Source organism: Acipenser ruthenus, chromosome 3 (genome assembly GCF_902713425.1).
Source record: "Acipenser ruthenus chromosome 3, fAciRut3.2 maternal haplotype, whole genome shotgun sequence".
Lineage (NCBI taxonomy): Eukaryota > Metazoa > Chordata > Actinopteri > Acipenseriformes > Acipenseridae > Acipenser > Acipenser ruthenus.
This window is the reverse complement of record NC_081191.1, coordinates 32,590,115-32,617,220: the sequence shown is the minus strand read 5'-3', so window position 1 is coordinate 32,617,220 and position 27,106 is coordinate 32,590,115. Positions and strand designations below refer to the sequence as shown.

At 36.5% G+C, this 27,106-nt stretch overlaps 2 protein-coding genes across 2 annotated transcripts; one reads left to right on the top strand and one right to left on the bottom strand.

Moving 5' to 3' along the window:
• Positions 1-2,772: 2,772 nt before the first annotated feature.
• med10 (mediator complex subunit 10) lies at positions 2,773-7,408 on the bottom strand. The gene is made up of 4 exons (XM_034058937.3): positions 7,105-7,408; positions 6,619-6,702; positions 5,819-5,921; positions 2,773-3,189 (listed from the first exon to the last, which is right to left on the bottom strand). Exons 1-4 carry the CDS (start codon positions 7,224-7,226, stop codon positions 3,094-3,096), a joined length of 405 nt encoding a protein of 134 aa, XP_033914828.1. The 5' UTR covers positions 7,227-7,408; the 3' UTR covers positions 2,773-3,093.
• Positions 7,409-12,582: 5,174 nt separating this feature from the next.
• On the top strand, positions 12,583-26,070 carry LOC117435547 (ubiquitin-conjugating enzyme E2Q-like protein 1). Its single transcript, XM_034058824.3, has 3 exons — positions 12,583-12,988; positions 13,424-14,256; positions 22,660-26,070. The coding sequence occupies exons 2-3, from the start codon at positions 13,558-13,560 to the stop codon at positions 22,789-22,791; spliced, it is 831 nt and encodes a 276-aa protein (XP_033914715.1). The 5' UTR covers positions 12,583-12,988; positions 13,424-13,557; the 3' UTR covers positions 22,792-26,070.
• The last annotated feature ends 1,036 nt before the right edge of the window (positions 26,071-27,106 follow it).

Here is a 27,106-nt window from a genome sequence, read left to right as displayed (position 1 = left end):
TGCATGTCCCATTTGTTTTCAGTTACTCCTTTCCAAAAATCTAATACTCTTCACTACATACCTCAACATGAATTACACATTTCCGAGTACAAGGAATTCTGTAGTTTGTTAAAGCACATATTTTTATTATTTATTTATTAGAAGACACCCTTATCCAGGGCGACTTACAATTGTTACAAGATATCAGATTATTTTTACATACAATTACCCATTTATACAGTTGGGTTTTTACTGGAGCAATCTAGGAAAAGTACCTTTCTCAAGGGTACAGCAGCAGTGTCCCCCACCAGGGATTGAACCCACGACTCTCTGGTCAAGAGTCCAGAGCCCTAACCACTAATCCACACTGCTACCCTAACAGCAAACATTGTGGGAATGCTAATGCAGTTACTGAACATGTTACCAATCACAAGGACTATGATTTCACAGTGTTATGTCCGTAAGGCCAGTCTTCGGGGAGAATTTGTCATGTGCTTAATGGTGTCATTGCTGATGTCATACATTATGTCAACTGTGATGAGAAACATACACAGAAGGGTGCAGTTAAGGTTGCATGGCTACCTTAACTTGCAATTTCCTAATCTTTTGGACTTTTGCAACCAAACCTTAATGTTACTTTAACAAAGTTTTTGCCATTGAACATAGTACTTTGTATGTCAGAACATTTCAATACTGTACTGCAACTTACATAAATGTAAACCTTCTGTGTTTGTTGGTACACAATAGTAGTTTTGTGGATGATCTGTATGTTTTTTCATTCATTGTGAAACATACAAAGGAATAACAAAAGTCAAGGACTTTTTTTAATTGAACACTGACTTCAATGTTTGTGTATAATGACAAGCTGAAGTGAACTGCATAATATATACGGTAAATGAAGCCTTATATTTATACTAGGGCTGTCAATTGGATTAACGCATTCATTTTTTTTTGTTGATTCATTTTGTTACTGTGTGTTAATCACCCTCTTGTCTTGACCCTCTCAGCATACTGTAATTCATTCCCTGCGACACTATTTTAATATACTCGAGTGCATGCAACGCAATAAGTGCAGTAGTCAATAGAAAGTTGGTCATGGAACTGCATTATGGAGCAAAGCACTAAAAGTGAAGGACTTATGAATAGTAAGTTTGTTTTTAGAAAATCTTTCTGACAGTTCATTGGATAGAAACTGTTACTTGTATCTGTTAGTTACAGTAAGTATCATGCAGTCTCCTATACCACGTCCGTGCTGTAAACAAGCCTTCACTTCTCAAACTACACTTTCTACCAGTTATTCTGCTACAGGCAGCAACAAAAGAACAAATAAAACCCTTTGGTTTCGACTTTCTTTAAATTCAGGATCTCTGCAAGCCTGTGACTCAAACTACATCATGTCAGTACGATACAGGATGTTCCACTTGAAAGTTAAGATGTTGGCATTCAAGCCATGTTCACGTTGGGAGTGGCATTCTTCTATAAACTGAGTTTGTAATAATGAGGATTCTTGTACACGTCTGTGCTGCTCCACCATGTGATTATTTATTTACTTGTACGTTGTAATACTTGTACTACTTACGAGGGCTACTTTCAGTGGGACACCCTGTATAAACAATGCTGTTGCAAAGTGGATAGCTGCCGACTTTAATCTTATTTTAATTGCCACATTTATTTTAAAATATCTTGTTTGCAATTAAGGAACATAACCATTACTCAGTGAATGCTTTACTTTATTTAGATGTTCAATTACTTTTTATAACTTAATACCCTTTTAAAGGAAACCGGTAAGAAAACAGTTTAATTTGAAACACAGTAAGGTGTGTAATAAACTGATTCCATTGTGATTGAGCAGTTGGTTCAAACAATTTAACAGCAAAGGCTGGAGTTTTTCTGTATAATTCTGTCAAACAAATATAAAACCATAGAGGGACCATCAAAATGAATCCAGACATAAGAAAAGTTTGTTTCTCACATGCTGTTTTTTTGGATGTTATTAATAATAATAATAATAATAATATCAGTAACAAAACAAATCTGAATGAGATGGATGAAGTAATTGTATCAATTAAACATGTGATTAACTGAGATTAAAAATTTGAACCACACCCTAATTTATGCATTTACACAGTCTTCTGCACCATTATTTAGATTTTAATGAAGCTAACTAGATGCAAAGCTAAATAATTGAAGAAATCAATTTTAATGTACATGGTTTGACTATATGGGCAGGACGGGGGACACGGACGTCTAATAATATTTTCAGAAATAAAAATGTCTTGCAGTACAAAGGAGTGCCAAGATATGAAATAGGTCATCATGAGAAATCAGAAAAATAGTTGTCTAGTTTCATTAGAGTTGGGAGAGTGATACCAGTGAAGACTTAAATAACTCAACGAACTTAGAATAATGCTAAACAGTTCTGAAGATCTGCAAAGGCATGTCTATAAACAGTTACATCAGTTTTGCAACATTTGCACAAAAGACCCTTCAATAGGGGATAACTACTACACTCTTGGATTTAAAACCCAGCCATCCACCTAAAATACATGTTTAATGACCTGCTACAGTTCTCAATCATTGGTGAGAATCCAAAAGTAATTGCTTTAACATTAACAAAACTAAGAGACCAAGAAATTTAGCAAATTAGCTCATCATTACATTTTATAAGCTGACTAAGTTTATAGAGTATGTCTGCAACATTTACAAATGTGCTAACCATTCACCAAGTCCTACCGGTTTCAAAACAGACAACACCATGTCTATACTTGTAAATACAGAAATCATTCACGCACCTTACAATAACAAAACAATTGTTTATTACAAATGTCTGTAGTGGCAAAACAGTACAAAACAGTTACATTATTTGAAGTTGCATTATTCTCTTTTGCAGGATTGCTGCAATGTATTGAGTTCCGATAGGTCTTACAATAAAGCAGTGCAACTTTTCAATATTCCAGATGGACCACAAAACTAAACTTCCATGTAAAGATCGGAGAAATTCCATAGTTGCTGGACATTTTTAAGTTAAGGTCCATTTGGTTTTATATATAATATAAAAAAAATAAAAATAAAAAAAGGAGTTTGACAGTTCCAAGACTTCTGAAATGATGAAGATTATGAGGGTGGATCGTCACCGTGAATGGCTTTATACTTGATCATCTCCTCTGGAAAGACTTTACTCAGTTCCAAGATGAGGAGGCTTTTAAATTTCTGAAAGGGAAAGCAATATTATAACATCCCTGTATTGTTTATAATAGAAATGTCTTGGCATGCAGCATAGTTGTACAGTAAATGTATATATATATTTTTTTTAAATTTAGTTTTTATTATTCTCTCCCCAATTTGGAATAGCCAATTATTTTTAGGCTCAGCTCACCGCTGCCACACCCATGCTGACTCGGGAGAGATGAAGACGGACACACGCATCCTCCGAAACATGTGCCGTCAGCCGTCCTCTTCTTTTCACTCTGCAGGCCCGCCATGCAGCCACCTCAGAGCTACAGCGTCAGAGGACAACGCAGCTCTGGGCAACTTAAAGGGAAGCCCGCAGATGCCCGTGCCAGACCACAGGGGTCGCTGGTGCACGGTGAGCCAAGGTCACCCTGGCCGACCTAAGCCCTCCTCCCCCCAGGCGGTGCTCGGCCAATTGTGAGCCGCCCCCTGAAAACTCTCGTCCACGGTCGGCAGTGGAATAGTCTCAACTCGAACCGGCAACGTCCAGGCTACAGGGCGCATCCTGCACTCCACGCAGAGTGCCTTTACCGGATGCGCCACTCGGGAGCTGTACAGTAAATGTCTAATATGGACAAAGGTTACAATTATGGCTGTCACCTTTAAATGTGTAAACATCTGTTAAGAAATTACAGAGTATATAATGCACCTGACCATCTCAGAAGCTGACCTGTCGAGTGTAAATTGAAACTGAAAAGTGAAAGTCAAGATCAAACCAACACGTGACGTTATCTCAAATGGTGTTGAATACAGGAAGCTTTTACACCGTGGCGGCAGTTTTAAAAGTCACATAACCCCAATATGGCAGCCATCTTAGGTCAAAATGAAGGGTACCTTTGATGCCATGCCTCCCAGTCACAACCAGACTTCTAATACATGTTGGCTAAAGCTTCTAATACTGTAATTAGGGGTGGGTTAGATTACTCGAAATAATTATAATTAGTCTAATTTATTACTTGAGTACTCAAAAAAAATTAAATAATATCTCTTCATGAATGCAAGTTCAATATATTGTAGCGACCCAGTCAGTTCAGGTTGGCAGACTTTTGTTTCATCTGGTCCTGTGCATTCACGCTATCTTTATTGTTCTGGGGTGGGACCATACCACTAGTTCGGTAGCGTGGGTGTGTGTGTGTGAGCCGCAGTTGGCTACGGACCATGTCAAGAGACAGGATTTATTGGTTTTTGTGGTGTGGTCCTGACCCAAACACGGACCCTGTTTAATTAATAAAGTAGTTTTGTTAGCCCCTGATTCCCGTCTCCGTCTCCTGCTTTGAGCCTCAAGACCAGGGGTCGTTACAATATTTTATTCGCGTATACCACCTTAATACTAGCCATGGAAGTCATTTTTGACAAGTTGAGGTTTTCAAGTTTAAATTACTCTGTGTGTCTGAAAGTTATGTGGTTGTCCGTTTATGACTTTTCCTAAATAAATACCCTGACGGTGTTTGAAAGGGAGGATCACAAAAATTAGAAAGTTATAAGCCCACCCACCTAGCAACAAAGCTGTAATTTTGACTGACTAATACATGTTTTTATTTTGAATATAACCTACAATAGTCATATATTATATATATATATATATATTATATATTATATATATATATATATATATATATATATATATATATATTACACACAAAGACCTACTGGTCCTGGCAGCCATCAATTCCTTCATTTTGTACAAGGAATGCACCAAGGAAAATAATAGTGCTTCAGCAGAAACATTTGATCAGAAAACTGCATTCAACCTGGATTCGAATGACACACGCATGAGCTAACATGTTACTTTCTTTTTAAATTAAAAACAACTTTCATTTTTACAGTTTTGTATGTACATATAACTGTCTGCACACTAGTTTCTTTTAAAAGGTTTATTTTATAATATTTTTTTCATTTTCTGAAGTAGTGCTTTATATGTGGCAAGTTAGAAAATAAACCTTTTTATGTTTAATTGTTCGTTTAAATACGATGTTTGATACGATGTGCTTGATAAAACTTTTGAGTTGTATCGGATAGTTGTCTTTCATTTTAGCATTGATGTAGTTTAAAATGTACTGTAATAATGACTGGAAGCGGCGGTTCTAGTGTTAACATGGTAATGTTAACACTTTGTGGTGCATAGAATATTTTTGTCTGGCATTAGGTTTGAGTACTCGAGCACTAAATTACTTGAAATTCCATCTCCTAACTGTAACATGTTCAGTTTAAATAAATGATATATTTATGAGAAATGGTTTGGGTGTCAGCATATTCTTCAGCTTTGAATATGCAGCTATTGTAAAGACAATGCTATAGTATAGTACCTAATCATTTTATGTGTTGTAGTACAAACAGAAACATATGACCTACAGCAAGGTACCAGAATGCAGAGTTTATCTATAATTTTATTTAAAATATCTGCATATCCTGAATTACCATAACAAATAAAGTGAACAGCAGAAAAATATTCTCAGCACAATAAACAGGGACCAGTAATTATGTTAATAAAGCCAATAAATGTGTATTAGACCTAGATTGCTTCCAATATATACCGTATCAGGGTATCTCAGAATCCATTTAATTGGACCATGTATTTTAAGTATAGAGATCTATCTATGCACACTACCTTCATGGTATCAATCTTTCCTTTGACCTGTTCATTCTTTGCCAAGGCTCTCTCCAAACACTCTTTAGTGTACAGCTGTGGATTTCGACCCTGATCAATGTATCTAAAAATATGAATACAAAAATGTAAGCAACACATCAAAAACATTAACACAATTACAATTTCAAATTTATTTTGAACTACTTTTAGAGTCTGAAATTGTAGATATTTCTAAAGTTGAGGGAACATGAAGCCACTTTGTGGCTTGGAACATGGTTTCAGGAGGCTAGGTTTCAGGCCACTGCATGGCACACCAGGGAACACTTGGGGTTTGATACATCAAAGTTGCCTCAAAGCAGGTCTCCCAATCTCCTGGAACCAGGTTTCAAGCCACTGTTTATGAATGTATCTGTTCCCTCAGCTTTAGAAAGCATTCCTTTTGACTGCATATGGGCTACATAGTATTATTGACATGTGGAGTACAGGGATAAATATACTGTGTAGTGAGTCTTCAATGAGGAAAACCAGACCAAGCTTAAGATGGGCTATGTTAGGGAAGCACTACAGATGGCATTAAGGCCAGCCAGCACAACTCATGTCAGGGAAAACACTCTCTCTAACCAGTTTGACAGAACAGATTAAGACAAAACCAGCAAACACTTTTCAACATTGCACAATGCAGTGTATTGCTTGGACATATGGGGAGTAATACTTTCAACATAATTACCGGGATATCCTCCCCAGAATTGCAAAATCAAGCCCTTTCTTCAGTACTTTACCACTAACACTCACCCTCAAAACAATGCCAAAATTTAACTTACTCAAATACTTCCAGTGGTACATTTATGTCATGCAGCTGTTGCCGACATTTGTCAACGTCTTGTAATCCGGTGATCATAAAATTCCTTAAAAAAAAAAAAAGAAAGAAAAACAATATAAGCTACAGTGCTATTTTGGCCCACAAACATTTAACCATTTAGAAGAACTAAACACCGAGGTCGCTGTGGGTGTTATAAAGCGAAAATAAACAGGAATATTTAAATATATTTATGACATTTAGACACGTTAAGCAAAAAACAAAAGGTTCTGGGCTTAATTTGTTTTACGGGAGAGCATAATATCAGCAGTTTGGTCGTAGCATTTCACAATTCGACGAAGATGAATATCAGTAGCATACCAAAACACAAAAGCACTTAATCTGATATATAAAATAATTACACATATTACATCCATTTTAAAATAAACATATTTGACTGGTCGATACCAATTATTTTCCATTAAAAATAAAATAAAAAATACTGCTTTACAGTTTTTGGTTGAGTCCTGCCTGGCTGCTGGGCTGGAAGTCGCTCACAATGATCCCTAGTTGTCGGATGTTTTCCACGAATTTCTCCAGATGCTCCTCCAGATTATCAAATTTTTCCGCCATCTTAAATTCTCGTAACTTGCAACCGTTTTAAACAGAAAACTATTAATATGGATAACTGAATTAAAAATAACGAAACCGCTCTACTCACTACGCCATTTTCTATATAGAGTTTGAATACACAGCTTTTCGGCAGTGCTTTAACCAATCAAATGCAAGAAAATCACGTTGTGCACGGCAACAAGCTGCCCCAAACCAAAGCAATTGTTGAAAATTCTATCGGGATTTCCTTTGTGCGACAAAATAAAGGGAGATCACCAGAGGTGTTCTAGTCACGATCTTCCTGTTAACATGATTATGTATCATCATCAAATCAAACAGTATAAAAAAAATACAGTAATTCCAGTACAAGCATTGTGGGATGCTAATCGAGAAAATAATATAAACTAGAAAAAAAAAGTCGGTGGGAGATAAAAGGGGAGATAAAATCGCTAATAGTTTAATGTTTTGGGGACATGCAGTTAAAATAATGACAAAAAAAAATCATACGGCAGTGGTTGTAAAGTAGTAGTAACTATGCATAATTGTCTGTTTTTGAGTTACAACACGTGACAGCCAAATTGTTAGTTTAAATAGATAAACGAGTACCTTTATTCTAAATTTAGCGTGTGGACTGTAATAATACAGCCATAGATGTGCTAGTGGTCGTAAAACAGAGCTGTGCACCAAATAAATATGAAAAAAAAGCTCAAAATATGAATACGGTTACCAGGTTTCCAGAGTGAAAAAACTGGACTTCTTTCTTTATCATATAAAATCAGTTATACAAATGGCTGTATTAATCAAAACTTAGGGACTAACATAAAAGGCTAACTTGGCTGTTGGCACTCCAAGATTATATATATATATATATATATATATATATATATATATATATATATATATATATATATATATATGAATTGTAATTATTATACATATAATCAGAATTATTAAACAACGTACTCCATACGTTTCTGTATTTTATTTGTACATAATAAATTACTGGGCTTTCAACTTGCTAGGCACGGTATTACAGTTTTGTACTTATAAAAAACGTGAATACAAAATAGGAAAACCGGGACGATTTAACAATTTTACAGTTTCTGAATGACACAAAAAATTAAGGCTGAAAACTGGGACAATCCCAGTTTTCCCAAGACGTCTGTTAACTCTAAACTTGAAGTCTCGAACCAGCAGAAACACAGGTCACATGACCTCAGTAAGGCAGCCATATTACGTCAGAGGTCATAAACACAGTCAAGCACGGTGTGTTATATAACCTTGCAAATATAAAGCCCGGAGCTAAAAAATGGCCTATAAAATACAATATTGTGTACCTAATATTAACCCAGTATTGTAACACTTCAGGCTGAGGGCATTTTTGCCCAACTAATCAAAGTACCTTTGTAACGCAAGGGATACAGTTTAGCTATTATACAAAACATAGGAGCTATTTGTTTTAGCACACCCTTTTCCCCATAATATCTGCTTTCTCTTTAAAAATGCATTTAAAATAAAACTGGAACTCAACACCTATATTCATTATAACCAGAAGTGATATCTACTGTATAAGTTTATAAATAGAAGGAAGCGGTGAAGTGTGTCCACAACAGGCTATAATATAAACAAATTATATTAAGAATTATAGTATAATTATTATTTATTTCTTAGCAGACGCCCTTATCCAGGGCGACTTACAATTGTTACAAGATATTACATTATTTTATTTTTTTTACATACAATTACCCATTTATACAGTTGGATTTTTACTGGAGCAATCTAGGTAAAGTACCTTGCTCAAGGGTACAGCAGCAGGGTCACCAACCGGGGATTGAACCCACAACCCTCCAGTCAAGAGTCCAGAGCCCTAACCACTACTCCACACTGCTGCTAATTGAACATAACCATGATTTGTTGCTGTTTTTCTAAAAAAATATAGAAGAAATCAGGTTGTTTTGCTTAAGCTGTTTTAAAGACCACTAAATTTACTAATAACACTGCCATGAAAGACGTTATTCCTGTAATAAGCTTCCTATGCATGGAGTTGTGCATCTGTGAAAAACTAGCAGATTTCCTTGAACACTGCATATGTTGGCCAAATTGGCATTATTTGAGCTACAGATGGCACCCTTCAATTTCTCTGCCTCGGTAAGACAGAGGAAAGGATCTTTTAAAGGTGCCTTGGAAACGAGTCTTAACTGTTGTTAAAAACAAACGTCAACATAGCAAACTGCTAAATAAAATATTCCCTTTTCTTCACATACTGCAAACACTGCAAGTAGATCCCTTTGCAATGAATACCTCATCTATAGCTTCATACTAATTGAGCCAAGCTGCATACTGAGTCTTGTATAACTGTAGTAGCCAAGAGCCTCAGGATTGTACCAGAGATAGTTTGTTTTTAATGTTTGAATTACAAGACTCACAAGTTGCTTTAAACATTCCAGCCACAATTTTTAGAGGGTTACCTTTGCTAACTTAGCCAACCTATTAACATATTAGGGCAGCAGTGTGGAGTAGTGGTTAGGGCTTTGGACTCTTGACTGGAGGGTCGTGGGTTCAATCCCTGATAGGGGACACTGCTGCTGTACCCTTGAGCAAGGTACTTTACCTAGATTGCGCCAGTAAAAACCCAACTGTATAAATGGGTAATTGTATGTAAAAATAATGTGATATCTTGTAACAATTGTAAGTCGCCCTGGATAAGGGCGTCTGCTAAGAAATAAATAATAATAATAATAATAATATTAACAAGCAACAGGAATTGAGCTTACTAAGAGATGTGGATAAAATGTCGTGAATTAGACACTTGCCAGGGAGACAGTTGTCTCTGAGCCAAATGACTGATTTGGTTAAAGTCAGACTCAGACTGGAATTAGCACTGAACTTAAAAACAGGATTTGAAAAAAAGACGAAAGCACTTGTTGCAGTGTGGAGTAGTGGTTAGGGCTGTGGACTCTTGACCGGAGGGTTGTGGGTTCAATCCCCAGTGGGGGACACTGCTGTTGTACCCTTGAGCAAGGTACTTTACCTAGATTGCTCCAGTAAAAACCCAACTGTATAAATGGGTAATTGTATGTAAAAATAATGTGATATCTGTATAATGTGAAATAATGTATAATGTGATATGTTGTAACAATTGTAAGTCGCCCTGGATAAGGGCGTCTGCTAAGAAATAAATAATAATAATAATAATAATATATAATATTGCATCTATAGTGCATTCCTTTTATCCACTCAGAAGACTGTTGTGTCCTCATATACTAAAAAGTCCCTTAATAACCACTTCATAGTATGGCATTCTGTAACCTCTTGCATTCTTTGAGATTCCAAATCCTGTTATCCTGCAATAACACAGCACGGAACAGTTTGGATAAACAAACGTCAAAAAGGTTCCCATTAACAGCAAACATCTTCCCTTATTTATAATACGGCTAGTAATTATATATTTTTTTAATGTGAAATAATGTATAATGCGATATCTTGTAACAATTGTAAGTCGCCCTGGGTAAGGGCGTCTGCTAAGAAATAAATAATAATAATTATTATTATTTCTGGAATAGCCACCTACATTGTGCATTGTAATAAGCATATGTATTTGATCTTCACTGAACATTTGAAACACTGCTGCTATATATTACTGTGCTTATTCCTTGTCTTCCAACAAGAGAAATCTTGCAATGGCATGTACTAATATTTGCCTTTTTTGTTGTACACAAAACATTTAAAAGAAAAAGCTTTTTATTTCAACTAGAGTATTTTATTACATTGCATTTGACAGTACCAAAGCCCATTTCTCATTAGTAACGTCAACCGCTGCTCATGTAGTTGAAACTGAACTACACCACATGTATCACATTTCCAAATTCAACCAGAATTGCAGTTTATTCGGTTTCATATTTACTTAAAAGATGGAACTAAAAAAGCACAAGAACGCTTTTATTAAGTTATTGAAAGTAGGTCACATTTTTAGATGCAGTTATACACGAAATGAATACTAGATTATATGACGCTGAGTTTGAGGCTAATCATGAAACTTGAGTACGTCAAATAAACTGACTGGCACAATAACTGTGTTTTTCTTTAACTTGCTTAAACCACTTAGATTGCAGAGGGACAAGAATAGGAAACTAAATGGATTAGGGATATATTTAGAGAGCACTGGTTATCTTGTTATGTTGCAGCTAGTTAAAGACATTAATTAGCAAAGTTTTTTTTAGGTTATTCAAATGGAGTTATAGTTATTGTTTGGGCAACATGTCACCTAAATTTAAAAAAAAAGTGTCCAATAATTTAATAATGTCTTATTTAAATACTTTCCAGGGAAAACATACATTTCATGGTTAGTTTAATCAAAACATAATAAGGACTAACGTAAAAGGCTAATTTGGCTGTTGGCACTCCAAGTTAGCCTTTTATGTAGTGGCCTTTGACATCTCCCTTTTTTTGTAACGCAGCTACTCACTGTAAATCAAGTGTATTCAACATAATAGATTCAAAATTATTTTAGTATTTATATACTTTATACTGTAATGTTTCTTGATATTTATATTCATGTTTACCTCTTAAAAATTTGCTTTTTCAGTGGTAAGTGTATAGTTAAACTCGCCCTTTAATTAAACAAAGAAATATATATTTTGTGTCACTGAATGGAATTGTCACAGAATAACCAGAGGAAAGCACAAGGGATTTCCTGAAATGTGAACAAGTGTTCTGTAATAATTGCCTCGAATACAATTACTGAACTCCACCAATACCAACATAAAGCCAAACAACTACAGCTGACTTGTATTGTCTAATTAGACAAACCCGTTTCTGCTACAAAACATATCTTGTAAAAGCTGATAAAAATATGTAATCTACGAACTGCTGCCATCATATTGATAATAACCCTTAAACTGTATTGACTTGTTTTGTTGCATTTTATTTTGTATGGCGTTGTTTTTTAATTTATTCTAAACCATGAAATGGTAGTGCTGAAAACTGTAGTCCTAAATGTATCAAAAGATCTGGTACATTTAGAAAGTGTAATAATGCAGTCCCCCAAAAAGTAAAAACAATAATAACAAATACAAATACATTTAAAAACAGCACGGGATATTTGTTTAATCCTGGTTATTTCGGAATAGTTGTGCAATATTAATAGGGTAACTGTCTGGGCACTGGAGCACATAAATTGAGGAAATGAATTGCCATATTAGTTGGAATTAATTTCAGAATTTCATTGCACCATGAAACGTTGATTTAACAGTCGCCACTCCTGAATAGGTTGGACAGCGACAGCGGCCCAGCTCAGAGGGGTAACCTCATTTTAATTATCTCCATTGTAAAGTCCGCGTTTCTCATTGGATGACCGAGAGCTCGGGGGCATTGAGGAGGTAGACCTATGGGTTTAAACGTTTTTGCAAACGACTCATTCAACAAAACAGCGGACCCCTCATAGCTAGTGCACACTTTTAAACCGGATTAGTCAGAGCCCTGCTTATTCATTCCAGCCAGGTAGAGCAGCAGTAACCATTGACGTTTTACGTATCAGACGTGGTTTTGTATTTGTGCAGTTCTTCAGCGAGCGATTAGAGCAGATTGGTTCGGTTTGAGCAGCATTAACTGCGGGTGCTTTTGCAACTGCAGTACATCGAAGGTTTACCTCTGCAATGTCAGATCTGCAAGAGACTCTGGATTAGGGAAAGGCATTTTTTTCGGCACCAATTTCATATTTTTTGCATCATTACAACAGGAATTCAACAAAACTGCCACGGTCTAAAATTATATTTAAAAAAAGGGTAAGGGTTTACATTTTATTTTTATTAACAAAATATTGGACGCAGAGCTCAAATAAATTTGAAATTATATTGCTTTGACCTTTGATTAAAAGAGAGCCAAGATACGATAAAGGGAGCGTATATTTTATTTTATTTTATTAAAAAAAAAAAAAAAAAATCTCTGTAAAAAAAAAAAAATTGGAGTGGGCAGAATCTGCAGCCACAGCAGCAAAACTGCAGCCACTTACAAAAACAACCTGTCACAGTTGCTGCAACGAAGAGCAGGACATTTCAAGGAAATAGCGGTATCTTGAACAACATATCAATTTATTGTGCATATAAATATGCAAATAATTTGAGTATATCTTTGGTTTAGTGGTTACTTATTTGAATGATGGAATTGCTGGCTTCGTTTTGAATTTTGCTGTTCTTTTTGTTTTAATGATGGTGCTGCAGGTTCCGAAGACTGAATGAAATCGCCCAGTCGTCGCCATCAGAATCTGTGGTAGTTACAAAGGTACAGTGTGTTGTTTTTACCTCAAGTAAAACACTGTAGCCATTTGGTGCAAGCAGAAGGAACGGCTGGAGTAATGGCTACTCTTTTAAGAAAAATAGGTCTGATTCGACTTCACGACCGAGACACCGAGGATCCTAAGCATCACCAGGGCTCGTTCAAAGGCAGCAAAAGCAACCAGAAAAACAACACTAAGCACTGCAACACGAGCAGTGATAGCAACAGCATTCTCAATCCCCCTGATACTAAAACGAAGAAATCTGAGCAGTCAAATAAGGACAAGCCGCCTGGCAAAGAGAAGCAGACGAGCAAGGACATCAAGGAAAAACAGCAAGTGGCAGCAAGCAAAGCTCCCGCCACCCCATTGCAACCACTGGTACCGCACAGGCCGCACTGCAGCCAGGTCAGGACTAGGAGGTTGATGAAGGAACTGCAGGAAATTAAAAGGCTTGCTGACAATTTTATAACGGTGGAGCTGGCCGACGACAACCTTTTCGAATGGAATGTCAAGTTGCATCAAGTGGACAGAGACTCTGCTCTATGGCAGGACATGAAGGATACCAACACTGAGTACATCTTGCTCAATATTTCATTCCCCGACAATTTCCCTTTCTCTCCGCCCTTCATGCGGGTGTTGACCCCTCGGCTAGAGAATGGCTACGTACTGGACGGAGGGGCTATCTGCATGGAATTGCTGACACCCCGCGGCTGGTCTAGCGCATACACGGTGGAAGCAGTAATGAGGCAATTTTCTGCGAGTCTGGTAAAAGGACAGGTAAGGGTCACACGTCTTCTTTACACTATGACTTTAGCCCTCACCCTCCCGTCCCCTGTAAAAGGTTCAAGTTAACCAAAAAACTGTGGATTGAATGTAAATTATAACTACAGAATGATTGGTTCACTAATCTGACATTCTCAATGAAAGAACATATGATTACAGTACAATAACCTTAATTGCAAAGCTGCAATATGGTGTCAGCAATGCTGAGTACTTCGTACTCGTTATATATAATTTGTTTATTTAGCAGACGCCTTTATCCAAGGCGATTTACAGAGACTAGGGTGTGTGAAGTATGCATCAGCTGCAGAGTCACTTACAACTGTGTCTCACCCGAAAGACGGAGCACAAGGAGGTTAAGTGACTTGCTCAGGGTCACGCAATGAGTCAGAGGTAGGATTTGAACTGGGGACCTCCTGGTTACAAGCCCTTTTCTTTAACCACTGGACCACACAGCCTCCTTCTATATCTATCTATCTATCTATCTATCTATCTATCTATCTATCTATCTATCTATCTATCTATCTTAGTATCTATCTATCTATCTATCTATCTATCTATCTATCTATCTATCTATATATAGTGTTGTGTGTGTTTTATTAATACGACCTATTTTATGAACATAGGTATTATTTGATATTCAAATTATTTAGTACGTCCAAAATAATCCAAAATAATCCTTCCATAAGAGGAAAGTGACGGCTGTTAATTAAATAAAAGGTGCTGTTCAGATAGAGAAGGGGGGACATTTGTAATTACAATTAAAATGAGTGATCTGTTGAGAAGCACACGTACCCTCAAATGATTAACTCATTAATAAGTGTGATTTTCAGCCATGTTTGGGTGCATTTTAATGATCTAAACAGTGGCGGATCTTAATACCGCCTGTCTAACATTCATAGTCCTGATTTTTCACAGACTTCATTTCCCTGTATTTTTTTTATTTTTATTTTTTATTTAATGCAGTAATGTTAATAAGTGGGTTTATAAATCACCTCAGGAAGAAAAAAAAAAAAAAAAAACAGATGGCGTAATACAGCGGTACCTCTTTTTCTCCCATGAACCTTAAGAATCTCAAATTGCAATTACCATGTTTTCCTAGTTGAAGTAAGTAAAAAGCAGTGATCTATACACGATTTAAAGGGAACTCATAAATATTCATGCGCACCAAAACTCTGGCTCAAACCAGCAGAGTTCCAGTTTATTTCAGAAAAAAAGAAAAAAAAAACGTCAGGCAACTGTATTTAAATAGGCCACCCGCTATTCTAAACTATATTGTTTATATTAACACAGTTTTTTGTACTATGTCCCTCCTTACAAAGCCTATTTTTCAGTTGATTTTTGTGCCATTAATGTATTTTAACCTTTAAGTGCATGTTACATGTTTTCCCTCAGTGAAACCTACCATGATACATGATACCTGTTATGCACAAAGATGTCACATGAACATGCCTTGCCCAGATGGTATCATCAAGCATCACTGCTCTCTCTAGTGGACCTGAACAAAAACTGTTGTCATTTTTTTTTACAATCAGACAGCATTCAAACATGTTTTTTTTTCTAAACAACCAAAAAAAAAAAACAATACATCCTGCTAATTTAACCTACAATGAACAAAAAAATCTAGTTTTCCAATCTGATTATGTTAGCAGGCAGAGAACACACCTCAGGAATGAAAGTGTTAATCAGATGGCTTGGAACTAGATTGTGATTTGGAGCTTTGTGAACAAGCATTAGTAATATCTCTCAGAGACCTTTTCACTTTTTAGATAGATGATAGGTGAGAACGATGTTTTAATAATATATGCACTCTGCTAAGCAGCATTCTCTAATCAGTACCATTTACTTGCAGTGTGCTTTTAAGGCAGTGATTTATTATTATTTATTTCTTAGCTGACACCCTTATCCAGGGCGACTTACAATTGTTACAAGATATCACATTATTTTTACATACAATTACCCATTTATACAGTTGGGTTTTTACTGGAGCAATCTAGGTAAAGTACCTTGCTCAAGGGTACAGCAGCAGTGTCCCCACCGGGATTTGAACCCATGACCCTCTAATCAAGAGTCCAGAGCCCTAACCACTACTCCACACTGCTGCCCCACAGGTTTATTGCAATAAACCTTTTAAATTGCCCAATTTCCAAGACTTGTGGGCTTGATTCCATAAGCATTGTTGTTCCTTGATATACTGTACACATTATTTTTTAAATGCAAACAGCATGTAATAGTTTCAAATGTGGGGAGGGAGTTGCATGAAAGAGTATAACTGGAAGGCACCTTGGCTTAATGGAAAACAGTACCTGAGTGAATTTCAATAAAATATTAATTTAAAGTTTAACAGCTGCCATTTAGAATTCTATTTCAGTTGGAGAGCAGTGCTGAAAGGAATAATAATACATTTGACTTCATAACATGAAGATTTACTGGTCCACTAGTATTGCCTTAGATTTAAGGGGATGTCTCTCTATGATATTCTGTCCAAAGAACTTCAAGATAGAATTATGGTGCCACTAAAGTTCACTCACAAATCTTTCTGAACTGGATATACACAAGTTAGAGGAATAAATTAAGCCGGGTGGGCAAAATATACAGTTTGATGAATTAGGTGTTCAAACAAATATTGCTGGTGTATTGTCTTCCAGTTTTATATGGTTATTTACATTTTAGTGTTACTTGGCCTTTATTTTTTTATTTATTTTTTATGTATTGGCATATCCAGTTATTTTTAGGCTCTGCTCACCGCTACCACCCCCGCGCTGACTCAGGAGTAGCAAAGACGAACACACGCTGTCCTCCGAAGCGTGTGCCGTCAGCCGACTGCTTTTTTTCATACTGCAGACTCACCGAGCAGCCACCTCAGAGCTACAGCTTCAGAGGACAACGCAGCTCTGGGCAGCTTACAGGCAAGCCTGCAGAGCACCAGGCCAGACTACAGGGGTTGCTGGTGCGCGGTGAGCCAAGGGCACCCTGGCCGACCTTGAGTGCTACCGATGACGTTTTCAGAACCTGCAGGCGCAGAGTTACCAGTCAAGCCTCCACAGATAAGCCTCTGAGGCGACAGCGCTTCTCCTCTCTATTTTATTTCAGAACTTCTTTCCAGTCAAGATGCAGATCGATTACACATTTTTCCTAATGTGCATTTCAACATTGATGATGTTGATGCAATTAAACATTAATGCGAACCTTGGAATGCTCATGCTTTTCCGTTGTCGACGTTTAGCTCTAGAGCAAGACAGACAGAGCCATACTGACAATTACACCCCAATTTTGTTATGTATAGCTGTTGCTTTCAGTGAGCCCAGTCGTATTGTATGGGTCAAAGAAAGAGGTAGGGATTGGTGGTACATAACTGTACTTACGAAATGTATAGATGCAGATTGGAGAGAGAATTTCTGTATGACACAAGTGTCATTTGAAAAGCTCTGCGAAATGGTAAAACCATTTATGAGCCCAAAGGATATACACCTGTGTGTCAGAGACCCATCATGCTCAACTGAAACACACACAGCCGCTCATGCGCAGGATTGCTCTCTAATTTTTAGTACACATGCACACTGCCGAAGTAATATTGTAATCCGATCACCGCGTTTACAAGGCAGCGAGATCGGATTTGAATCAGGTACCCCACATCCGCAAATCCGATTACCCGGAATCGAATTACGGAGAGAAGCCTGATTCCCAAATCTGATTGCAGAGTTTACATGGCAGGATTTCCGAATCTGATTACTTTGTAATCGGATTTGAACAGGATTTGAAGTGCCATGTAAATGCACTGATAGACCCCCACCAAATTTAACCCTGTAAATCTATCATTCGCATTCTTTCCATTCTCTTGCTACATTACACTACAAGGCTATACAGTTTGACAGCTTTACAGCATAAAAAAACAGCCTGTTGTCAGCCCGTGATAAACCACTTAGCATTCTTTCTCAACGTCATTACATGAATTCTGAAAGTGGTGTTACACCTCCTTTAGCTTGTGTCTTGTGTCAAAGGGCTTGTTTCCATAATTTCAGTACACTAAGGGGTGATGTAACCATAGAACACGTCCTACTTGCATCCTGCACCAATTGTCTGCAGGCTCGACTCGGGGCAGCCATCTGGCCACTGTTCCAGAATGACTTTAAACTTGCAGTGCCACACAATTATTTGAAAATATGCATCATCAGTAACCAGATTGTTGCAGGCACACAAGCTTTCCTCCCTTCTTGGAGGTTTCGGCTCACTCTTTCTGTGAACTAAACAACCATTCGACTGCTACTACCTGCAGCAGCAAAGGTTATAAAAGCCATATGGATTTTAAAATGCTACAGAACACCCTCTAGTGTTTACAACAAACAACCAGCTAACCATTACTGTCATTGTTTGGATATTTGTATTCACTTATCTTGGTAATTAATCAACTGGGGAATAAAGGTGGAAAAAATTCAGAAAACTTAATCAGAGTGACTTGTTAGACTGCAAATAACACAGCGAGGATTACGTCATACTTCCGGCTTTGTATCTGCCTGCCTCTTCCCACATTTGCCATTTTAATAGGGGGAAAGATGATGATATTTTAGTTGTGCAGCCATTTAGTTTGAAATTGAACATTCTGAAATGGTTCACAAAAATGTAATGGATTCCTATTGGCTATACGGCTGTTTCAGTTGTACAGTGGCTGATCACATACACGTACTTAAAAATGGGAGACTGCTAATTGATTTCTATATTTATTCATTTATAAATGTATTTTCTGAGTTTTCATTATTTTATGTGTGTGCTGTTGAAAACTTGAATGTGTTTTTACAAAGACTCAAAAGATCAACATTGGTAGTTTTTGCATCAAATCCTATCCCAGTTTTGAAACAACTTCTAAATCAGTGGGTCCTGGAAATGCTGTGGCAAAACTTGATGCAGGATTGTGAGCGGTAAGGGCTAAAATAACATTTGGACTCAGTCATACTTCTGTCTTTTTGTGTGGTATTATGAAACAATAAAAACTCATCTCGCTTTTTGCTTTTAACAAAAAAAAAAAAACAGCTTACATGGTTTTGTGCAGAGCAATTGCGGATGATAATACATTTAAATAAATAACACTATTATAACTTTATAATAATAAAAAAAACAGCATGGTAATTATATTTGTGATGGTGTTTTATGTATTTATTTATTTTTACTATTGGTAGCCTGAAATGCTTATTTTGCCAGTGAACTCCTGATAAAGTCAACTCTGCAATTTTTGCCCAGTCCCTTGAAAGTGATATTAAGCAGGGTTGACTGTATATTGAACACTCTCTGCATAGCCTAGTCTATGAAATAGGCTGAATGAAAATGTGTATTAATTTACTGCAGTAACAATATATTATTAGAAAACAGGACATTGAATGTTATCGTTCAAATTAGGTTTAATCACTGTTCCAAATCAATCCACCAGAAAATACGTAAATACAGTATTCAGTTATGTAATTTATGTTTTTTTCTACTTGGTGATTTTAAATACTAAACTTACACAAATACACAAATCTAAACTCAAATCCTAATTAAAAATCCAAAGTTACCAGTACTTTTATTCTTTTACATGTTTTACATTTTTTAAGAGGTAGATAAACAGTTCACAAGCCATGTTCGCTTTTGTGTACGAGGTACTTAAACTGAAGAACCCGTCCATGTAAGTAAAAATTGTGTTTTAGTATTGAGGTAGTATTTAGACTTTTGGAAATACCCATGACACCGCTAGGATACTGAAGCCTGAAGGCTACCAGACCACATAAAGAATTCAGAGAAAACTGCATTACTCATGGAATAGTGAGGAAATGTTTTTCATTAGCAACAAAAACTAATGCTGCATAAAATAAAATAAAAAAAACCCAAACATTTGAAATGTAACTTCTTTAACGCAGCTATTTTCTTATAATATATGTTATAGAAAACTCTAAATGTGTGGGGTTTTTTAGTGTTTTTTTTTTTACACAAAACCAGGCCTTGCACAAATTGTAAACACATTTCTTAAGAGATATTTCACTTTTTTTTTTTTTTTACAGTAGCCTTCAACACAGCAAAGTTGCAGTAATCTTTCTTAAAACAGTGTACGTGTCAAATTAGTACCAGCAAAATCGGCAAATACACAGATCTACGATTTCAAAAATCCGGCTATTACTAGGTATACTTCATGCTTTATTCCTGTGAACATTTAGTTTTAGTTTTATTGTGGTCCAATAGTTAAAGAAAAGGGCTGGATACCAGGTGATCCCCGGTTCTAATCGCCACTCAGCCACTGACTAACTGTGTGTGACCCTGAGCAAGTCACTTAACCTCTTTGTGCTCCGTCCTTCGGATGAGACGTAAAACCATAAGTGACTCTGCGCAGTTGTTTATGCATAATTCACCCCTCGTCTCTAAGTCACGTTTGGATAAAAGCGTCTGCTAAATGACTAATTAATAATAATAATAATAATAATAATAATAATAATAGTCCCTGAAATTTGCCACAAAGCCAATTGCTTTTCCTGATTAATAATACGGTCTGAGCCGCTTTATCCCGAATAAGCAGCTGTCCCAATTAAACGAGAGGCAGGTGAGACAAACTTAGTCACACTTTTTAAATTTTTAATGAAAATTATGTATTTAACATTTAATTATAATATGAAATCACATCATATTATAATTAAATGTTAAATACATAATTTAAAATATGAGTCAATGTTGTTGTTTTTTTTATTCCTAAACAAAATTAAGAGCAGCCTGAGAAACCACATGAGACTCCTCCTTCTTCAGTTCAACATGGTTTACGCAATGTACACAAGTCACAGCGTAATCACATACTCACTGCACTCTACTACAAATACTGCATCCCAATTAAACGGCATAAATAGCATTCGGAAGAACCATCACCCGGAGTTATATCCCAATTATCAGTATCCTGATTAGGTGACACCGACTGCAGTCAGTCTCTGTCTGTACAGTACGTCTGGTGTCTTGATGTTGGATTGAGAAGTGTTGAACAGGGATTATGTTTCCCTATTACCAATTGCTGCTTTTCAAATGACTTGCATGTTTTTGTCTCTACTTTCGTTCATGTGACGTCTTGAAGTAACTATCTGGATGCAACAATCAGTAAATTGTATTCATTATTAGGTTAAAAAATACCATTAGTGTATACAGAATCACAGGAATGTCATCAAATCCGTAAGGGTAGTTGGTTGATTTATTTGGTGTGATTTGTCATATTTTACTTTAAATATAATGCAGATTTAACATTTATTTTAAAAATAACAAACTAGATTGGAAGTTTATGTTGTTCCCTGGTAGCAAATCACTTCCTATCTTGTTGATCAGGTTTTCATCATAAAAAGTGAAAAGGTACCAGGAATCTATAGCGCTGAATTTGGAAAATCTGAAAAAAGTCTGGAAAAGAAACAAACAAAGTACCCAAAGATCTTCATCTTAACCTCCTCATCTTGTCTGTTTTACCAGTATTTTTAATTTGTAATGTGTTCACAAGATTCCTTTAGTTACTTGTCCTCAGCATTTACTTATTTAAAATAAAACTGATCATGCAAGTAAAATGAATGTAAAAGGACAACATTTACTGAATTATTGCAATTACCAGCAGTGCCTCAGCACAGTGAAAAAATATTAAAGGCTGCAAACCTGTAGTTCTCACTTAAGTATCATCTTCTATAAAATAAAAATAAAAAACTGTTGCAACTTTTTCCGTATTCCATCAGAGACATGTTTGTTGAAACCTAGCATGGCCTAATGAATTACTAGTGATAGAATAGCTGATATACATAAAACAGCCATTCTAGTGGTTGACATACTGGAAAACTCTTGGAAACAGCTTAGATATAAATGAGGCAAAATGCAGCAACTGTTTTTTTGTGCGAGGGTGAATGGTATTGGTAGTATTCAGCAGTTAATATGGAGAATGCTTAAGAGTTATTATGAGCACGTCACAAGTCAGCTGCATTCTCTCTAGCTCTACATGAAATCAGAAGGAAAATGAAAGACATAGCACAAAGCCATTTAAATTAAGGTATTTCTGTCAGTTATCTGAGAAAATATTACCATTGTAAATATGCACTTTACCTGGCTTAGCTGGTCAAGAAAGATCATTTGAACAGTCTAGCAGTCTTACCGTGAAGCCCAAAATTTCAAAATATATAAATTTCTCTTATGAATTTACAGCATGCCATTCCAGTCATCAATGTGTGCCAATAACATTCAGATACAACAGTCTGATGCATAAGAAAACATGAAGAGCCACCCCCACCGGGTTCAGGCTAAGAAATACAAGCTGGTGTAAGACTTTAGTTTTAGTAATCATACATACTCCAAACCCAATCCTTAAAATGGTAGAAGACAATACTTTTTCTTAATAATTGCAATTGTTTTCCCTATCTTTTGGTACAGGGCCGGATCTGCAGGAAAGCTGGTAAGTCCAAGAAATCTTTCAGCCGTAAAGATGCAGAGGCCACCTTTAAGAGCTTGGTGAAAACCCACGAGAAGTACGGCTGGGTGTCTCCTCCTGTGTCTGATGGCTGATGCGGCAGTCTTTTTACCTTTCACAAGACTCAGAAACCTACCATCGTCCTCAATGCTGCACATCTCCCATCCTTTCTACTTTTAGTACTTTCATCTAGGTGCCTTGGGGCACATGGTGACATTTAACTTATTCATGAGCAGATGTGTTTACAGCTAAATCTCGCCTAGTGGATTGTGTTTCAGAACTGGATATGGCTCATCGGAACCGATAGCCCTGCTAATGTCAAGTTTGTTCCCATTCCTTCTACCTGACCCACATCATCTTGTGTGCGCTCGCTCTCCCTCAATGCCAGCAACGTACCACACTGACTGGCATCAACATTTCCATCCACCACTGCTCCTGTCATTTAAATGCAAATGAAGCTGTTAATATTTGATAGATAGGCAGTGCATCTGAGGTTCACTTTTTGCTGTGCTATTTTTCACAGGTCACTGCAACTTGAAGATTGTAATTTATGTGGAGCTGTGCTCTCTCTGTATGTATGTCTCTCTCTCTTTCTCTCTCTCGCTCGCTCTATCTTGTGTGGCTAAATTTAGATCTCACTGTGTTGTGTAGATGGCCATTGATTTCCTATGACAAAAAAAATGTTGCTTTTGTGGAGGTACTGTAAAGATAAAAATCAATGACAGATTATCATGGTTCTTTATTGATCCTATCATGTATTTTGGGAAAGACAAGTAATGTAATTTGCTGATGCTTTGGATACCAGATGTCTGCATTGATTATAAGTGACCTGAGTGAGGGCATAACAAGCAACATTAAAATGGTATAAATTAAAACCAATGACAACAGAAATGTTGTGGGTGAAGTTTGAAGACTCAGGTCAGAGATTGATAAAGGCCAGCTTTGGATGCCTGTATTCATTTAAAAAAAAGTTAGTAAGAAGTATTTTGCATTGGTTTATCTGCAGTGACCATTGTTGTGTAAAATTATGAAACTGAATTGCTCTGAGGAGGATATGCATTCCATAAACCGCTGCTAATCCACACAATTAACTTGAATTCAAGACAGAAGGAGAAACCATGACAATGACTAAGATGCTACTGTCACCTAAGGCTGCAATACTGCATGTTTCCAGTGTACACAACATACTGTCGCACAAACGTTGAAGCCACTGTATTTGCCTTTTAATATGAAAACTATAAAAATAAGTACCTGGGTTTCCTACAATACAGGTAAAGCCCAAGCAGGCCCATGGCTGAAGGTTTTCAAGGCTCCAGAAGTGTGCCTAGAACATTTCCTTTGGTTGAAGAAACGGTTCATTGAATTGCTCAGGCATTTATTATGAGTTGAAAGAGATTTGAAATATTTCCTGCCTAATGTCCATCAGTAGCAAACCAAGATCAAACCATTTTGAACTGGTATTCTGTCAGCACCAGTTCAGACTGTAGGCTGGCAGAAATTGGTCTTTCCAAATTTTCTAAATCAAAGAAGGGACTGATGTCTGGCAATTAGTTCAAGATTGGATTGTAGGCCATGAATGGCACTGGCAGCAGCCAGTCACCTACTGATATTGAAATGAGAGGAGATCTACATTTAGAACTCAGTTAATGCTATCAAAGGATATTTTTTGTTTACAAGTAGTTGAATGATATTTGACTACAGCTATATGTTTCCATCACATGCATCTTTGCAGAATGACATTTTAGGTGTAGTTTAAATTACACCTACAACTAACCACAGCTGTCTTAACAATTGACTTCCATAACATCTGTCAACAAACTACCTAACTGATATAACTGTATACAACATTAAGCATGCCATATTGGTAACAATTAGGATTCAATTCCTGTCATGAGTAATTACTATTCAAATAACTGAGGAATTTTATTTGTTAATCCATTTGATTATCTAATCAGACAAAACATGAAGCATCAACCATTGTATGTATGCACTGGCAGTACCAAATAGGGAGGGAATGTCCAACCCTTAAAGTAATTTAGGAGAAACTCAAACAAGGAAAGCACTGCTGCCTCAATTAATACCGAATGCTTGCATTGCAGTACTGTACTGTGCTCTACTCTATATGACTTCCCACTCACCCAGACCTCCTGTTTATTTATTATAATGCCTGTAGTTGCCTTCATTAAGTTGCAGAATGTTGGCTTAGTATGCCACGAATACAGAGAGAGATTACATAGTAATTGCATAGTTTATATCAAACAGACAGAGCCACCTCTCTGCCTTGCTTCATACCAGTGATGGGTGATCTCTCATGAAAGAGCAGCAGGACACTCTTATTCACGTGGGGCTGCAAGAGTCATTAAAATAAACATCAAATGGAATGAAATTCCATTCAATTCGAAGGTCAGACGTTTTGTGGTTGTCACAAGAAAAAGCTGTACTCGCAGTTCCAAAGTATGCAGGCTAATAGATCAAACACTTGTTTGTGTGGCAGAGGGTTCCATTGTCTCAAGGCATTACCAGTTAGCTGACCATCCATGGCCCCTTCACTTGATGTTACAGTGGGGAGACTGCACATTTGACGTATGCCTAAGTTGGTCTTGAACCATTGTTTCTTCAGTCTAGTGTAGTTCTTTAGCCAATTTACAGGAGGTTACTAAAAGATTGTGTAAGCATGAATACATTTGTCAGCCTATAATAACTAGAGTCTGTTACACCAATTTGTTCATGGACAGAGTTTTGGTAGCTAAAAAAATATATTAATCAAGTGTTTGGCATCATCATCTGGTATCTAAATGCACATTCTGCTGAAATCACTGATCATGGTTTTTTTTTATTTTTATGTTTTGTACAGCCAGGCATTTCAGAATGGTTCTGTGTGATTTTAAGAACCTGTGTTATGGAATATTATAATGCATTTAATTATAATAAGTCAAAATATAAAAATTGGGTGCTTGCTGAATTAGGAACATACCATTTGTGATAGACTTTAGAATGATAGTTTGCAGAAAAGAAAAAAAAAATTAATTGTCCAAACAAGTGAGATGATTTTGTTATCTTGTATCTGCAGGTGATCAGTGATTATTCGTTTTCTTGTTTAAAGAAAAATCAGCAGTTGCTTTTTTATTTTATTATTATTATTATTATTTTTGTTTTATTGTCCTGAGCTGTGTTCTGTCATGTTGTATTTTATGACCTTTTGTGTTTTAATTTATTTGTGGTTTGCCAAAATGAACTTTTTGACACGTCAACTGATAGTAAAGAGGGGAATTATATGTACCTGTACCTGACTGTAGTGTTCATGGAAAAAATTAGGTTAAGAACATGCTGAAATGAAACAGGGTTGTGCAATAAAGTCATAGGCATATACATGACTGGTAAAAAGTACACATTTATTTCTGTTTTGGGGGTTATTAGTGATTCGGTTCTGTCTCTCGATGAACTTCATGGAACCAGGCCAGGTTTGCAGCAGAGTTTAAAAGTGGTGAAAAAAAAAAGATAGAAAAAGTTACCTACATTTTCAAAATAAAACACAGTATTGCCAACAGTATTTACCTTTTCCCTATGGTAGAACTGCATACCCTCCAACTGTACTGATTTGTTTGGTACAATGCCGGCTGCCTTGTAGTGTTTTAATTCAGAATGATATGATTCTAAAAATATCAGTTGCCAAAACTAAAGCGGTGACACGTTAACTGTAATACAGTACATACTTTTAAATCCGGTACGTATTGTAGCAGGATGAAAAATTCCACATTAACGACCCAACAGCAAAATGAAATCAAAATGCTACCCATGCACAGAACTGCGTAAAATGTAAAAAAAAAAAAAAAAAGTTTCCACAATTAAAACAGTATCCAATGTCACTATTCAAAATTGCAGAATATAGTGCTCGATAAGGCCCTAATGTCACAGTTCACTTGCAAATGAAAAATGCATAAAAGCAACAAATGCATCACAGTATCAAAAACTGTTTAATGATTAACTGTTACATTACCCTAGGTTGTCTCATTCGCTTTGTTTTGGCTGCATTTTTGCCAGGTGAAACTGGAAGAAGCACTGTGTAACTGCACAATATAAGACAGACTGATTTGGCATTAGAGAGGTTTTTTCTTTTTTTTTTAAGTGGGCTGTGACGGATATTCAGTTAAATTGTAACATTAAAGAGATGAGCTTTGTATCAGAAAACTGGTGATGGAGTTGGAAATCGCGTGTGACGGGTAAGTGCATTCGTTTGTTTCAAACTGTATATAGAAAATGGGGATTAATTTTATTCTTAATACAAGGGTGGTAAAATGCGACTGACGTGTATCTGGATAACGGATATCCGAGTGCTGACTGTAGTCAGATTTTCCTAATGTAAAAATTACCTAACTGAGCAGAGGGTTAAGGAAACAGGAAAGGCTCTTT